This window comes from Mobula hypostoma, chromosome 8 (assembly GCF_963921235.1).
Source record: "Mobula hypostoma chromosome 8, sMobHyp1.1, whole genome shotgun sequence".
NCBI lineage: Eukaryota > Metazoa > Chordata > Chondrichthyes > Myliobatiformes > Myliobatidae > Mobula > Mobula hypostoma.
In genome coordinates, this window is record NC_086104.1 from 155,363,281 (window position 1) to 155,380,397 (window position 17,117).

General features: G+C 50.1%; 1 protein-coding gene across 1 annotated transcript in view; it reads right to left on the minus strand.

The window, feature by feature from the left end:
* Positions 1 to 15,878, minus strand: part of LOC134351094 (inositol polyphosphate-5-phosphatase A-like) — a 66,766-nt gene extending 50,888 nt beyond the window's left edge. Inside the window, exon 1 of the mRNA XM_063057156.1 lies at positions 15,559 to 15,878. Coding sequence (XP_062913226.1) covers positions 15,559 to 15,606 — 48 coding nt within the window. The 5' untranslated portion in view covers positions 15,607 to 15,878. The remainder of the gene's footprint in view (positions 1 to 15,558) is intronic.
* Positions 15,879 to 17,117: the final 1,239 nt, after the last annotated feature.

Sequence of the window (17,117 nt, forward strand, 5' to 3'; positions counted from 1 at the left end):
TCCTCCCACAGTCCAAAAATGTACAGATTAGTAGATTAACTGGTCTTTGTAAATTATCCTGTGATTAGGGTAGTGTTAAATCGTTGGGCCGCTGTACGGTGTGACTTGTTGGGCCAGATGGATCTGTTTGACATGGTATTTCCAAACAAGGGGTTCCCACCCTGGGGTCCGTGGACCCCTCAGTTAATGGTACGGGTCCATGGCATAAAAAAGGTTGGGAACTCCTGCTGTAAATAAATAAATACTGTATCAACGTATATAACCACACATTAAAGTGTCCCCAAAGGGTTGGGAACTCCTGCTGTAAATAAGTAAATATCAACGTATATAACCACACACTAAAGTGTCCCCAAAGTAGAAAACTCTCCCCATTTCTCAGAATGTGAGCCTCTGTATACCCTGGGGGATTAGAGTCATACAGTGTGGAAACAAGCCCTTCAGCCCATCAAATCCATGCCAACCCCAGCCCAGTTTTATTCCTCTCACATTTCCATCGACTCCCTCCCAAATTCTAACACTCGTCCACTGGCAACTTGCAGGGACCAACTAACCCGCCAACCCGCTGGTCTTTGTGGTGCGGGGGGAAACAAACGTGGTCGCACTGAGAACGTGCAGTCTCCACACACAGTGCCGGAGGTCGGGGGCCGGAGCGGTGAGGGAACGGCCCTGCTAACCGCACCGCCATGACACAACAGAGAGCAGAGATGTGGGCATTTGGATGACAGAGAAATGGAGGGCCGTGTGGGAGGGAAGGGATAGATTGATCTCACAAGGTCAGCACAACATTGTGGGCTGAAGGGCCTGTACCGTGCTGTAGGGCTGTCGTACTCAGTGTTCTATGTTTCTTTGTTCGATGTTCCATGTTGTGCTTTATGTGATCAAGTGGATAGTCAGAGATCTTTTCCAAGGGCAGAAGTGGCTATAAATGAGGGCCTAATTTTCGGGTGTTTGGAAGAAAGTATGGGGGGGGGAGGGATGTCAGAGTGCTGAGCATACGGAACATGCTGCCGGGGTGGGGTAGAGTTCAAAGTTCAAAGTGCATTTAATTATCAAAGTACATAGATGTCACCATATACAACTCTAAGATTCATTTTCCTGCAGGCATACTCAGCAAATCTATAGAATAGTAACTATAACAGGATCAATGAAAGATCAGCCAGTGCAGAAGACAACAAAGTGTGCAAATGCAAATATAAACAAATAGTATGAATAACGAGTACATGAGTTAAGTCCTTAAAGTGAGATCATTGGCTTTGGGAACATCTCAATGGATAGGGTAAGTGGGTGTAGTTATCCCGTTATGTTCAAAAGCCTGATGGTTGTGGGGCAATAACTGTTCTTGAACCTGGTGGTGCAAGTCCTGAGGCTCCTGTGCCCTCTACCTGATGGCAGCAGTGAGAAGACAGCACGTCCTGCATGGTGGGGATCTCTGACAATTGATGCTTCTGTCTTACGACAGCGTTTCACGTAGGCGTGCTCGATGGTCGAGAGGGCTTTAGCCATGATGTACTGGGGCAAATCCACAGCCTTTTGTAGAAATTTCTGCTCAAAGGCATTGGTGATCCCATACAAGGCCGAGATGCAGCCAGTCAATACTCTCTCCACTACATATCCAGTTACGTAGAAGGTGCAAGACTGGCTAAATTTCATTAGGAGTTTGAGGAAATTTGGTTATCGCCAAAGGCACTTGCAAATTTCTGCAGCGTTCTGATTGGCTGCACCACTGTCTGGTATGGAGGGGAAGGGCACTGCACCACCGTCTGGTATTGGGGGGTTCACTGGATCACCGTCTGGTATGGGGGGGGCTGCACCACTGTCTGGTATGGAGGGGAAGGGCACTGCACCACCGTCTGGTATTGGGAGGTTCACTGGATCACCGTCTGGTATGGGGGGGGCTGCACCACTGTCTGGTATGGAGGGGAAGGGCACTGCACCACCGTCTGGTATTGGGGGGTTCACTGGATCACCGTCTGGTATGGGGGGGGCTGCACCACCGTCTGGTATGGGGGGGTCACTGAACCACCGTCTGGTATGGAGGGGAGGGTTCACTGGATCACCGTCTGGTATGGGGGGGCACTGCACAGGATGGAGAAAAGCTGCAGAGAGTTGTAAACTCAGTCAGCTCCATCATGACCTCTGGCCTCCGTAGTATCCAGGACATCTTCAAGGAGCGATGCCTCAAAAAGGCAGCGTCCATCATTAAGGACCCCCATCACCCAGGCCATGCCCTCTTCTCACTGTTACAGAACAGGAAGAGGTACAGGAGCCTGAAGGCACACACTCAACGATTCAGGAACAGCTTCTTCCCCTCTGCCATGAGATTTCTGAATAGACATTGAACCCATGAACATTACCTCACTAGTTTTTATTTCTGTTTTTGCACTGCTTATTTAATTTAACCGTGTGTGTGTGTGTGTGTGTGTGTGTGTGTGCGCGCGCACGCTTTGTGGGCAACCTCGGGACCGACGAAGGCTACGGGAGTAAACTCAGACAGCAGATCCAGAGTGGAGCCCCTAAGGCGGCTGGACATCACTGAACATCCTTCCGGCAGCTCCTGCAGCCGAGCTGGTGCCAAACGTATTGCTTCATAAGCTTGTCTTTGGACTACAGTGGTGAGGCCGAGAGGGGGATCTTGACGACTGGGCATCTCAGGATCTCCACACCCTCCGCCCAGGTTTGTGAAGATAATCGTCATCTCCCATTGTCCTTTCAGGCAGAAAGTTGCCAACCACCACCATGTACATCTAAACGTAATTCACAGTTCTTATTGCCATGTATTACAACGTACTGCTGCCACAAAACAACAAATTTCACAACATATGCTGGTATATTGAACCTGATTATGATACATTTAAGAGACTCGTGGAGAGACACATGGGATGGAAGAAAAATGGCGGGCTATGTGGAGGGAAGGGTTGGGTTGAGTAGGTTTAAGGGTCAGCACAATATTGTGGGCCGAAGAGCCTCAGCTATGCTGTAACATTCTGATCTCCAGTTGTGAGCGGAGGATCTCGGAACCCTCAAATGAAACAGGGTCAACAGGGGATGCGGCAGACGCTGGGATCTGGGACCTGGAGCGACATGGAGGAACTCAGCAGGTCGAGCAGCGTTTGTGAGAGGAAAGGAATTGGCCACGTTTTTGGTTTCGACCCGGCGTCAGGACAGGAATGTCAAGCTGCAGGTCTAGGAAATACCAGGGAGGAAAACGGAAAGTCAGTGTTTACTGGAACGGAGATGGGAGTAGAAAAGACAGGAAGTCTTGCTGAAATCATGCAGGGTGTTGGCGAAAGCACAGCGCAGCACTGAGTACAGTTCTGGCCTCTTTCTGCAAGAGAGAGGAAATATATTTACGTTGGAGCTAATGTACCAGGGACGAGGGGGTTGTCTTGTGAGGACAGGTCCAACCTAAACTCACTGGAAGCATCATTTTATTGAAGCAAGATTCTGTTGTCCCTCCCCATCCCCCTGACACACACACACACCGACACCCAACCTATTCTAGCCTGTCTCAAAAGGCAAGAAAAGCCTCTGTTGCAGAGTGCCAGGAAAACCTTGTGGTAGCATCACAGACACATCGTGTCAGAGAAGCAACAGTCACAAGGAAAGTACAAGACAATTCTGAGGTAAAAAATGGTGGACAGGGAAACAGTGCAGCCAAAGATCTGGAACAGAATCCCTGGCTTGGTTCATCAAAGTTCAAAGTACATTTATTATTAAAGTACGAATATATTATACACCTTCTGATTCGTCTCCTGAACCAAAAGAGCCCATAAAAAAAGACTAACGGACATCAAAAAAAAACAAATCATGCAAACAATAAACACAAGAAAATAGCATTCTGAACTGACGTCCACACTACTGCTCCACGAAAGAACTTCAGCAAACCGGATATTTTTCAAGACAATCCAGTCACATTTGCCAAGATTACTCCTGCTTATTAACCTTTCCCAGACAAAGATAAACCAGGATTACGAGACATTTTCAATGTTCTTTTCAAATGGCAGATTGCTGAAAAAATTTAAATTCCACACCAGCTGTGATGGGATTTGAACTCAGTTTACGGTTTGTTATGTAGGTAGTGAGAGGGGAGGGAGTGCTTGGTGGACACAAAGGCAGCTGTGCCAGATGTCGAGGTGTGAAAGCTTGATGAGCGTTTCTGCAGGAGCTATAGACAGTGTATCTGTGGTAATAAAGATCGGAAACTTTAAAAAGCAACAGGAAATTCCAGAAACATTCCGCAAGTCAGGCAACATCTGTGGAGAGAGAAACGATGGGAGCAAATACAAGACTGTAAGCCATAGGAGCAGAAGCAGGCCATTCAGCCCATCAAGTCTGCTCTGCTTTTCAGGTACAGCCACTTCCCTTCAAATGGTTCAATTTAATATCGGAGAGTGTAGACAGTACACAACCTGAAATTCTTACTCTTCACAGACATCCACGAAACAAGAAACCCCAAAGAACGAAAGATAGTAGATAAGCCCCCCTCCCCCTCACACTGACCACCACCATGCAACCCATAGCAAAAGCACCAAAGAGCCCTTGATCGAGAGACCATCAAAAACAACAGTGCAATACAGTCAACTGTTGGGTTTTCGAACCAACGGCAGAACCCCAAGTCATTATTACTTGAGTCACTACAGTTTAGCATCACCGTGACCACTCGGCTCTACAATCAACATTGTTTTCTTTGTTCCACGTGTGCTTTCTCTTGTGTAATTTAATTTATTTTTCTTGTCAGTGTTGTGTATCGGATGCTCTCAGCCTGTGATACTGCTGCAAGTAAGTTTTTCATTGCACCTGTGCACGGGGACTCGTCCATCTGACAAAAAACTTTGACTTTGAGTTTACTGGGGAGCTAAATGAAGCTGACAAACTCCGATGGCACAGATACTCCCCAGGTTAGGGTCACAGAGTGCTATAACACAGAACCACGCTCTTCGGCCCATCTGCTCTGTGCAAAGTTGTTAAACTAGATTCCGTTCCTGTGAACGGTCCAGACCCCGGACAGTTCTCAAGTCACAAATACAGCCACATAGTGATTTCCGTGGTGGAAAAAGTCAGCAGCTGACAAATCCACTCCCCCCTCCCCCAAATGCTCATTCGTGTAGCCAGAGAAACATCTGGCATTCGTATGCTGGATAGGACGAGAGATAGTGTTGTGGGCAGAGAAGGGGAAAAGAGTTTTGAAATGTGGCCAGGATATATTTTTAAAGCAGTTCATTTATGGTCCAATGAGGAATGAATGGTCTGGCTCTGGGGAATGAGGAGGGGCTGGTGAGCAGGAGAATGAGGAAAGATCTGATTCTGGGGAATGAGGAGGGGCTGGTGAGGAGGGGAATGAGGAAAGATCTGGTTCTGGGAAATGAGGAGGGGCTGGTGAGGAGGGGAATGAGGAAAGATCTGATCTGGGGAATAGGGAGGGGCTGGTGCACCTAGTTCTGGTCAGGCAACATTTTAGAGATATGATAATGTTCAGATTAACTATTGCAGAGGAGGAGGAAAACAAATCAAAAATAAACATCAACAATTAGATCAAAACCACTTATAAAGATTAGTTTTTTGTCACAAGTATATCAAACCACACACAAAAAAAAAACAAAAGGTAGTGGATACAGTCCGGTCTATCACAGGTAAATCTCTTTCCACCACTGAGCACATCTACATGAAGCATTGTCGCAGGAAAGCAGCATCCATCATCAGGGACCCCCACCTCCCAGGACATGCTCTCTTCTCACCGCTGCCGTCAGGAAGACGGGACGGGAGCCTGAAAACTCACACAGAAACAGTTATTACCCCTCAACCACCAGGCTCTTGAACCAAAGGGGATAACTTCACTCAACTTCACTTGCCCCATCATTGAAATGTTCCCACAACCTATGGACTCGCTTTCAATCGCGCTTCCTGTCATATTCTCGATCTTTATGGCTTATTTACTTATTACTATTATTTCTTTCTTTTTATATTTGCACAGTTTGTCTTTTGCACACGGACTAAAGGCCCAGTCGGTGCGGTCTGGTAATTATTCTATCATGGATTTATTGAGTGTGCCCACAGGAAAATCAATTGCAGTCCTGTATATGGTGACGTATATGTACTTTGATAATAAATTTACTTTGAACTTTGAAACGTGCAGTGAACCATGTCATTTGCATCAATAACCAAGGATGTGCTGGGGGGGGGGGGCAGCCTGCGAGTGTTGCCATGCACCCCCCCCCACCACCCCCCGCGCCAACACAGCATGCCCACAACTTACTAACCCTTACCCGTTCACCTCCGGAATGTGGAATGAAACCAAAGCACTGGCGCGGTCGCGGGGAGAACGCACAAATTCTTGGCGTCACCATGCAAGGGCGGGGGGGGGGGCCCTTCAACAGGCTGAGAGTGGATCTGACCCAGGTAACGCGCAAGCCGATGTTGACAGGTGAAGCCCTAGCGACGAGGGGCTGTGTCTGGGGAAGAGATGGCGCCAGTCTGGTCGAGGCACATTCCCAGATCTAAAGCTCCGAAAAAGGAAGCAATCCAGGTACCACGTTCCAGATTATATCTACGTACAAAAATCTGCTGCTGTGACAAGTGTTGGGTTGTAAACACCAGCAAAAGCAATCAGAAGGAAGTGAACATTTGAATACAAAAGTCAAAATCAATGTGTGCAAATAAAAATCAGCCAACAGCGCAAATGGAACGCCAAGCGTCCTACAGACGTGTCAATACGAACAGCCGATACACGGAGGAGGGAGGTGCAATTTCTTTTCCATTCGGAGATCGCCATGGTAACGTAGCGGTGTTCCCCGGGTGCTCCAGTTTCCTCCCACAGGCCAAAGATTTACTGGGTAGGTTAATCGGTTACTGTAGATTGTCCCGTGATTAGCGTTCGGGTTAACCGGCGTTGTCAAGGGTCGCTGCACGGCATGGCACAAAGGTCCGACTCCACGCGGTATTGGTAGGTAAATAACTAAGATGGCGCTGAACTGCAGTCTCCGTCAAGATCGTGGCCCAGACTTAGTTGTCTTATGTTCATAAGGATGGTTCTGATGACAGAGAGGCGAGTTAGAGATCAGACTCTGGTTCCGGGACAGGGCACGGAGGAGTTAGAGGGTCTGGATTCCACTCCACGCTCAAATCCCAGCAACGTGGACGGGCGGCAAAGGGGGCCTGCGATCCACGCTGGAAAGCCACGCTAGCAGGACGCACGAGGACCAGTCGGTTGGCACACCCGGAGCTCGGCTGGAGTTCAGGGCCCCATTATCGGCTAGGCCGGGTCGACACAGAGGATCAAGGAGTAGAAGACAGATGGCCGAAGCCTGGACACCTGTCCTGGAGTTGGAGGACTGTCAGTGGGTGGGGGGAGGGAGAGGAAAGGGGCTTGTTTTGCTGTTCTTGTTTTGTTTCAAGCCCCTTTATCTAAAAAGCGAGAAGGTTCAAAGGAGGTTCATGAAAATGATTCCGGGATTGAGGGGCTTGACGTAACAGGAGTGCTTGATAGCTCTGGGCCTCTACTCAATGGAATTCAGAAGAATAAAGGGTGACCTTATTGAAACCTATGCAATGTCGAAAGGCCTCTATACAGCAGATGTGGAGAGGATGTTTCCTAAGGTGGGGAAGTCTAAGACCAAATGACACAGCCTCAGAAGAGAAGAGTGTCCTTTTAGAATGGAGGTGAGGAGGAATTTCTTTAACCAGAGAGTGGTGAATCTGTGGAACTCATCGCCACAGGCGGCCGTAGAGCCCAAGTCATTGGGTATATTTAAGGCAGAGGTTGATAGGTTCTTTGTTCGTCAGGGCATGAAGGCAGGAGATTGGGGCTGAGAGGGAAAATGGATCAGCCACAATGAAGTGGCAGTACAGACGGTTCAAGGATAATAACTGTTCCGGAATCTGGTGGTGTGGGACCTGATGGTTGAGGGATAATAACTATTCCTGAACCTGGTGGTGTGGAACCTGATGGTTGAGGGGTAATAACTGTTCCTGAACCTGGTGGTGTGGGACCTGATGGTTGTAGGGTAATAACTGTTCCTGAACCTGGTGGTGTGGGACCTGATGGTTGAGGGGTAATAACTGTTCCTGAACCTGGTGGTGTGGGACCTGATGGTTGTAGGGTAATAACTGTTCCTGAACCTGGTGGTGTGGGATCTGATGGTTGAGGGGTAATAACTGTTCCTGACCCTGGTGGTGTGGGACCTGATGGTTGAGGGGTAATAACTGTTCCTGAACCTGGTGGTGTGGGACCTGATGGTTGAGGGGTAATAACTGTTCCTGAACCTGGTGGTGTGGGACCTGATGGTTGTAGGGTAATAACTGTTCCTGAACCTGGTGGTGTGGGACCTGATGGTTGAGGGGTAATAACTGTTCCTGAACCTGGTGGTGTGGGACCTGATGGTTGAGGGGTAATAATTGCTCCTGCACCTGGTGGTGTGGGACCTGATGGTTGAGGGGTAATAACTGTTCCTGAACCTGGTGGTGTAGGACATGATGGTTGAGGGGTAATAACTGTTCCTGAACCTCATGGTGTGGGACCTAAGGCTCCCGTACTTCGTCTAATGGTAGTAGAAAGAAGAGAGTATGGCCTGGATGGTGGGGGTCTTTGATGATTGATGCTGCTTTCTTGAAGCAGCGCTTCTTGTAAATATGCTTAATGATGAAGAGGGTGTTGGCTGTATCTACCACTTTTTGTAAACTTTTCAGACTTTACAGATACGATTCAAGCATATTTGAGAAGAACCGGAAAATAATTATAGTTATTCCCGTAACAAGGAACTTTGTACAAGCAACACACATCAAAGTTGCTGGTGAACGCAGCAGGCCAGGCAGCATCTCTAGGAAGAGGTACAGTCGATGTTTCGGGCTGAGACCTGACGAAGGGTCTCGGCCTGAAACGTCGACTGTACCTCTTCCTGGAGATGCTGCCTGGCCTGCTGCGTTCACCAGCAACTTTGATGTGTGTTGCTTGAATTTCCAGCATCTGCAGAATTCCTCGTGTTTACAACTTTGTAGAAGGACAGTTTCGAGAGGACGACACTGTTGTCTTGGGGTGTAGGGAGATCTGTTAGTGGGCATGGAACGAGGAGGGCACCGGACACAATGCAGAGTGGAGGCTGTCTGCATTAGTGGAGGGTTCGAGTTTGAGAGGTCACAGTTGTAAAAACAAAGGAAGGAGAATTGAGAGTAACACAAGGAAAAGAACTTAATTTAACACAAATCACAGGAGATTCCGCAGATGCTGGAATACACACACAAAATGTTGGAGGAACTCAGCAGGAAAGGCAGCATCTATGGAGAGGAACATAAAATCGACATTCTGGGTCATTTTAACACTGTGGTTGGAATCTGGATTACACTATTTGGAGATGTGATTGGAGGCAGATTTCACTGTGGTCTTTGAGGGGAATGGTTAAGTATGTGGCGAAGAAAGATTTGCAAGGCTACATAGAAGAGTGAGAGGGGGATACTGAGGTGCTCTGATAGAGGGCTGGTGGGGACAGACTTTGACCTCTGTGTTGTAATCATGTCTACACTCAGTGGCCACTTTATTAGGTACACCTGTGCACCCGCTCATTATTGCAACCTTCTAACCAGCCAATCACATGGCAGCAACTCAATGCATAAAAGCATGCAGACATGGTCAAGAGGTTCAGTTGTTGTTCAGCCCAAACATCAGAATGGGGGAGAAATGGGATCTAAGTGACTTTGACGGCGGAGTGATCATCGGTGCCAGACGGGGTAGTTTGATTATCTCAGAAACTGCAGGTTTCCTGGGATCTTCACGCACAACAGTCTCTAGAAGTTACAGAGAACGGTGCAAGAAACAAGAAGTGAGTGGCAGTTCTGTGGGTGACCCAGCCTGGGGTACACAGACCCCTCGGTTAATGGTAGGGGTCCATGGCGTAAAAAGTCCCTGATCTGGACTCGCAGATGGTTGGCCCGTAAAGTTCAGCTGAAAGAGGAGAACGGGTGGAGAATAAACACTGGCCTTAAGGATGCCTAGATCCAAAAAAGTGAATGCAAAAAACCAAATTCTTAGCTTGGTACAGAGAGATCAAATGGCCTTGCAGTCGTGATGGTGGGCATGATGAAAGTTCGGGGTGAAAATACACACCTGGCCAGGTGCATCCTCTCCATTCAACCAGACTGAAACAGTGTGTGTCACAGGGGTGGGTCAGTGGCGCAGCGGGTAGAGTCGGTCTCCCCTCCCCACAGAGCTGGAGACCTGGGTTCAGTTCCTACCCCAGCAAAGTCTGCACATTCTCCCTGTATCCACATGACTTTGCCCAGATTCCCTGGTTTCTGCCCACATTCCAGAGACTGTGTAACTGTAAACTGCACGAAGCACGTAGCGAGGGCTAGACCCGGGACGGTGGGGGCGTGATTTGATGGGCATGCAGGGAGAATAAAATTGGATCAGTGTAAGTGGATGGGTAATGGTCAGCACAAAGCCAGTGGGCCGAAGGGCCTGTTCCATGCTGTGTCTCTCCATGATCAACTTTGGCAGGGTCACTCACTGACCCCTGTCACAGGCAGGGCTGAGACCGGCTTGACAGTGAAGCTGTTGAAGTTGAATTATCCAGAACGCTCCCAACGTGCGCCTCTCAAAGTCCAACCCTACGCCCCCATCGAGAGAGGTGGAGATGGTTACGGCCTGCCAACAGGGCTCTGGTGAAACTGTAAAACCCGTTCCCTTTACAGTGGATACAACAGAGTACAGAAACGTTGACGAATTCCAACCAGATCATCGTCTTCAGACAATGGAGACAGGAGGTCATCAGTGGCCTATACTAAGGGCCTGTTAGGGCACATTTTGTAGTTAGGTTATATAGCAAAATATTAACTTCAGCAACCAATCCTTAGACCTGGATGTGGCCTGTAGATTAAATTTAAAATGCAGTCCTAGACAATAGGCTCCCAGAGCTGTAGTCAGTAGTTAATGGAAAAACCAGACAATGCGAATTAACAATAATTTTGGAGATCTGGAGTGTGGGTGAAAAGAAGGAAATTATACATAGTTCAAAGGAAGCATTGTAGATACATTGTATGTAAATACAGAATTGTCCTTTGATCTTTAGCATATAAAATGTCAAGTATATTGGGTCGAGCAGGCCTCTACCTCCAGAGAGTGTCTCATTCTGTTGAATAAAAGGCTATTTCTGTATCTACGAGCTGTGTCTCTCTTGTGACTTTGGTCACATCACAACAGGAAAGTGCCCCCAACGTGCAGTTTGTACCCTCATCCTCAATTAACGTACCAAGCAAGAGAGAGACAATCACTGAGCCATTTTTACCATTCCATTGCTACATGAGATGTGGACATTTCTTGCAACCATCTCCAACTGTCCTTGAGTGTTGAGGGATGTCCTTCTGGGTAAAGATCCTCAGCAAAGCTGCAGGTCAGACTCAGTGATGATGGATTTGTGATATATTTCCAGGTCAAGGAGATGGGGAACCTATTGGTCACGGTCTTCCCTTGAAACAACCCCTGTTCTTAGGAGAGACGGTGGGTTTGGGAGGTCGTGACGGAGAATCCTGGGCAAGTAACCATGGTAACCGGTTGCTGTGGCCTGCTCCTGAATCGGCTGCAGTGATGCCTGGCTGTGCACTCACTCTCATGAACTTCTGTTCTGAATGATATTTGCTTACTTTTATTATTTGCATGATCTGTTTTTTTTTCTCTCCTGACATTGGGTGTTCGAGAGTTTTCTTTTTTAAAAAAAAATGGGTTCCATTGTGTTTCTTTGTTTAGTGGCTGCCTGTAAGGAGATGAAACTCAAGGTTGCATAAAGTACTGTAATCATACGTTGATAACAAATGTACTTTGAACCTTTGGTATGTCAGCAAAGACTAGCCAATTTTTACAGATGTACCATGGAGAGCATTCTAACTGGTTGCATCACTGTCTAACATGGGGTGGGGGGGGGCACACAGCCCAGGATCAGAAAGAGCTGCAATGGGTTGTAAACTCAGCCAACTTCTCCAATGGCAATGATTCAAAAAGAATGCATGCATCATTAAGGACCCCCACCACCTGAGGAACCTGCCTTCTTCACATTACTACCATCAGGGAGGAGGTAGGGAGTCTGAAGACACACACTCAACGATTCAGGAACAGCTTCTTCCCCTCTGCCGTCAGATTTCTGAATGGACATTGAACCCATGGACACTACCTCAGTACTTTTGCAATATATTATGTTTTGTAACTGCAGAAATTAATCAAAAAAAAACATGGAAGACCAGAACTAAGTACTCCTGTACTTAGTTTGTTTTTAGTGAAGTGCTCACACATGATGCAGTGGCATCATGATGCATGCCATTCACATACTTTTACATATAACCTGCAATGTGGGCACGTGGCCAAGTGGTTAAGGCATCGGTCTAGTGATCTGAAGGTCGTGAGTTCGAGCCCCAGCAAAGGCAGCGTGTTGTGTCCTTAACCACACATTGCTCTGCGATGACACCGGTGCCAGGCTGTATCGGCCCTAGTGCCCTTCCCTTGGACATCGTTGGTGTCGTGGAGAGGGGAGACTTGCAGCATGGGCAACTGCTGGTCTTCCATACAACCTTGCCCCGGCCTACGCCCTGGAGAGTGAAGACTTTCCAGGTGCAGATCCATCATCTCGCAATGAATTACATAAATAAAGAATGCTTATTCAAACAATATACTTACAACATTTCTCAAATATTACTAAAATATTAAATACATTACATATACAGTACTGTGCATAAGACTATCATTAAGGACCCTCAACACACAGGTCATGCCTTGTTCTCATTGCTACCATCAGGAAGGAGGTACAGGAGCCCGAAGGCACACAATCAACAATTCAGGAACAGCTTCTTCCCCTCTGCCATCAGATTTCTGAATGGACACTGAACCTCACCATTATTTTTATTTCTATTTGTGTACTTCTTATTTAATTCAACTATTTAACTGTTTTTCTCTGTAGATTGCCTTGCACTGCTGCCACAAAGACAACAAATTTCCCAACGTATGCCAGTGATATTAAACTTGATTCTAATTCTGAGGTGTATATATGTAGCTAGGTTGTCTAAGACTTTCACACAGTACTATAGTAATTTTATGTATTGCACTGTACTGCTGCCACAAAAGAAACAAAATTCATGATATATGTCAGTGATAGTAAACCTGACTCTGATTTGGGGTGTTGTAAACGGTCCACACTGCAGCCACAGGACGGTGGTGGGGGTAGGGAATTAGTGTATTGGGTGTTGGATCCAGAGTTATCAAATAGGCTGCTTTGTCCTGGATGGTGCTGGCTCCTTTGTCAAAGCAAATTTACTATCAAAGTACGTAGATTTTACCACAGACTACTTTGAGATTCATTTTCTAACAGGTGTTTACAAGAAAATAAAGAAATACAATAGAATTTATGAAAACAAGACTTAAACTAAGATTGCCAAACAACCAACATGCAAAAGAAGAGAAATGGTACAAATATATATATTAAAAAATACTGAGAACATGAATTGTAAAGAGTCCTTGAAAGTAAGCCTGTAGGTTGTGGAATCAGTTCAGAGTTGAGGTGAGTGAAGTTATCCACACCAGTTCAGGATTGTAGGGTAATAATTGTTCCTGAACCTGGTGACGTGGAACTTAAGGCTCCTTCCTGATGGTAGTAGCAAGAAGCGAGCACAGCATGGACAGCGGGGGCCCTGGATAATGGAGCAACACACACAAAATGCAGGAGGAAAACAGCAGGCCGGGCACCGTCAATGAAGATGAATAAACAGTTGACGTTTCGGGCCGAGACCCTTCTTTAGGACTGGAAAGAAGTGATGGGTGGTGCTTTCCTGTGGTAGTGCTCCTTATAAATGTGCTCAAATTGGCTGTTGGAGTCACGTTCACCCTGGCAAGCCCGGAGTGTTCCATCACTCTTCCAGCAGGTGGACCTCGAGGTGTTCCTCTGGAGCACAGGAAGTCGAGACGTGACTAGATAGAGGAGTACGAGATGCCAAGAGGTATGGATCATGGACAGATGGTGCCTTGCTCCCAGAGCAGAAATGTCTGGTAGAAGAAGGCATAATTTGAACTTGATTGGAGGAAAGTACAGGGGAGAATATGGAAGGTAAGCTTTTTCACACAGAGAGCAGTGGGTGCATGGAATGCACCGTCAATGGTGGTGGTATGTGCAGATACATTAGGGGCATTGAACAGACTCTCAGATAGGTGTGTGGATGAAAGAAAATTGGAGGGCTATGTGGGAGGGAAGGGTTCGATTGATCATGGAGTAGGTTTAAAAAGTTGCCACAACATCGTGGGCCGCGTACAGTAGCAGGCAGGGCCCTTCCCACAACTGGCGTATCTACAGCTGGTGTCTACCACCAAGGACCCCCACCATCCGAGTCACCCCGCCCCCTTGCCCCTCAGCGATCAGTGATAGGTGTGCAATTCCCACCACCATCGGTAACAAGTTCAGAACACAAGTAACCACCTCTGGTACTACCATGAACTTCTCTCCCATCACTTAAAACAAGACATTATTGCAAAAAAAAGTCTCCTTTTTCTGAAGCCCTGTACGTTCTGTGTGTTGTCTGTATCTAGGCACCTGGGATGTCCTCCAAGCCTTATACTGTGCCTGACCTCACTGTCCTTTTGCACGTGACAACAGACCCGACCATCGTCAGGAACCCCACCCTTGGTGAGCACAAATTCAAAAGAAACGAGCAGAGTCTAACCCCTCACCAACCATCTATGCGACCTGTGTGTGTGTTGGGACGGGATGTTGCACTCCAGTGCCTTCACTGGGAAAATTGCCCGTCTGCTCAGAAGAGAAGCTAGGCTGGAGGCTCGATCTGTCCCTGGGGGAGGGGGCTGGGAGAGATCTGCCCCTGGGGGGGGGGGCTGGGAGAGATCTGCCCCTGGGGGGGGGGGCTGGGAGAGATCTGCCCCGGGGGGGGGGGCTGGGAGAGATCTGCCCCGGGGTGAGGGGGCTGGGAGAGATCTGCCCCTGCGGGGGGTGCTGGGAGAGGTCTGCCCCTGGGGGAGGGGGGTGAGTTGGGGGCTGGGAGGAGGCATCTGCCCCTGGGGACGGAACTGGAAGGATGGATCTGCCCCTGGGAGAGGGGGCTGGGAGAGATCTGCCCCTGGGGGGGGGGTGCTGGGAGAGATCTGCCCCCGGGGGAGGGGGCTGGGAGAGATCTGCTCCGGGGAGGGGGGTGAGTTGGGGTCTGGGAGGAGGCATCTGCCCCTGGGGACGGAACTGGAAGGATGGATCTGCCCCTGGGAGAGGAGGAGGAGGCATCTGCCCCTGTGGTGGGGTCCAGACGGGGGCATCTGCTCCTATGGAAGGGGCCGAGCGAGGGATCTAACCCGGGGGAGGGGGCCGGGCGAGGGATCTGCTCTTGGGGGTGTTGTGTGGATGTCTGAGGCAGCGTCCCTGCAGCTAAGGAGCTTTGCGGCTCCCAGCCCGACCTCCCCCGACACCCTGGGATGCTCTGTCCCACCACACTCGACCCTGGTGTACCCCTGGGACAAACACCACCCCCCTCCTCCGGACGTGGTTGCGACATACCGACCACTGCCCCCGCACCCTGGGGTGCCCACCTACTCACATCGTCGAAGAGGGAGCCCACGTTGGCGGTGAGCAACAGCGCGTCCATCGGCCCGCTGGACGCCGACGCCGGTTCCGCTCCGAAACGCCGTGGCCCCTCGGCCGCCACCGACTCAGTTCGAGCTCAGCCTCGCCCCCTACCCATCGGAAGCCCGGCAGCTCTCCGCGGCCTCGGCCGCTCCCCCTCCGGCACGGACTGTTGGCGCGTTGTTTTCCGCCTTCTGCTGACTCCACCCCGGGGACCTGTTCAAACTCTCACACACTTCCTGCTACAAACCGCTCACTCCCCCCACCCCACGCACACTCCCTAAACACACCTCCGAAAACAACACACTCTCCCTTCCCTACCCTGCACATCGCCCATACCAGCTCACCGATCCCAGTAAAATCCTGCCAACAGCTCACTCCCCTCTCCTCCCTCATACCCCTCCCCTCCTCCTCACCCTCTCCGCCTCCTCCGTCCTGCCCCACCCTCCCCTCCTCCCCCTCCCCTCCCCTCCTCCCCTCCGCCTCCTCCCTCCTCCCCACCCTCCCCTCCCCTCCTCCCCTCCCCTCCCCTCCTCCTCCCTCCCCTCCTCTCCTCCCCTCCTCCCCTCCTCCCCTCCCCTCCTTCCCCTCCCCTCCTCCCCCTCCTTCCCCTCCCCTCCCCTCCTCCTTCCCCTCCCCTCCCCTCCTCCTTCCCCTCCCCTCCTCCCCCCTTCCCTCCGCCTCCTCCCCACCCCTCCTCACCCTCCCCTCCTCTTCTCCTCCCTCATACTCCCCCCTCCCCACTCCGCCTCCTCCGTCCTCCCCCACCCCTCCCCTCCCCTCCCCTCCTTCCCCTCTGCCTCCTCCCTCCTCCCCACCCCTCCCCTCCGCCTCCTCCCCACCCGTCCTTGCCCTCCCCTCCTCTTCTCCTCCCTCATACTCCCCCTCCCCACCCCTCCTCCTCACCCCTTCTCCTCCCCCTCCCCTCCCCGAACGCCTCCTCCCCTCCCCTCACTCTTCCCCTCCCCATCTTCTTCTCACTCTCCCCTTCTCCTTCTCACCCCTTTCCCCATCTTCCCCTCTCCTTCCTCTACCCTTCCCCTCCCTCCTCTGTCTCTTTTCTCCTTTCCCCTCTTCTCTCTCCCTTCCCCTCCCCTCCTCCCCTCCCCCTCCTCCTCCTCCCCTCCCCCTCCTCCTCCTCCTCCTCCTCACCCCTTCTCCTCGCCCTCCCCCTCTGCTCCCACCTCTCCCCTCCCTCTCACTGTCCCCTCACTCTTCCCCTCCCCTCCCCTCCCCTCCCCTCCTTCTCATTGTCCCCTTCTCCTTCTCACCCCTCTTTCCCCATCTTCCCCCTCTCCCCCTCTCCTTCCTCTATCCCCTCTCTCTCCCCTCCCTCCCCTTTCTCTCTCCTCCTCTCCCTCCCTCCCCGTCTCTCTCTCACTCTCTTCTCTCTCTCCCTTCCCTCTCCTCTCTCCCTCCTCATCTCCTCCCTCTCCCCTCTCCTCTCTCTCCCTCACCCTCTCTCCCCTCCCTCTCCTTTCTGTCCCTCCCTCCACCCCCTCTCCTTTCTCTCTCCTTCTCTCTCCCTTTCCC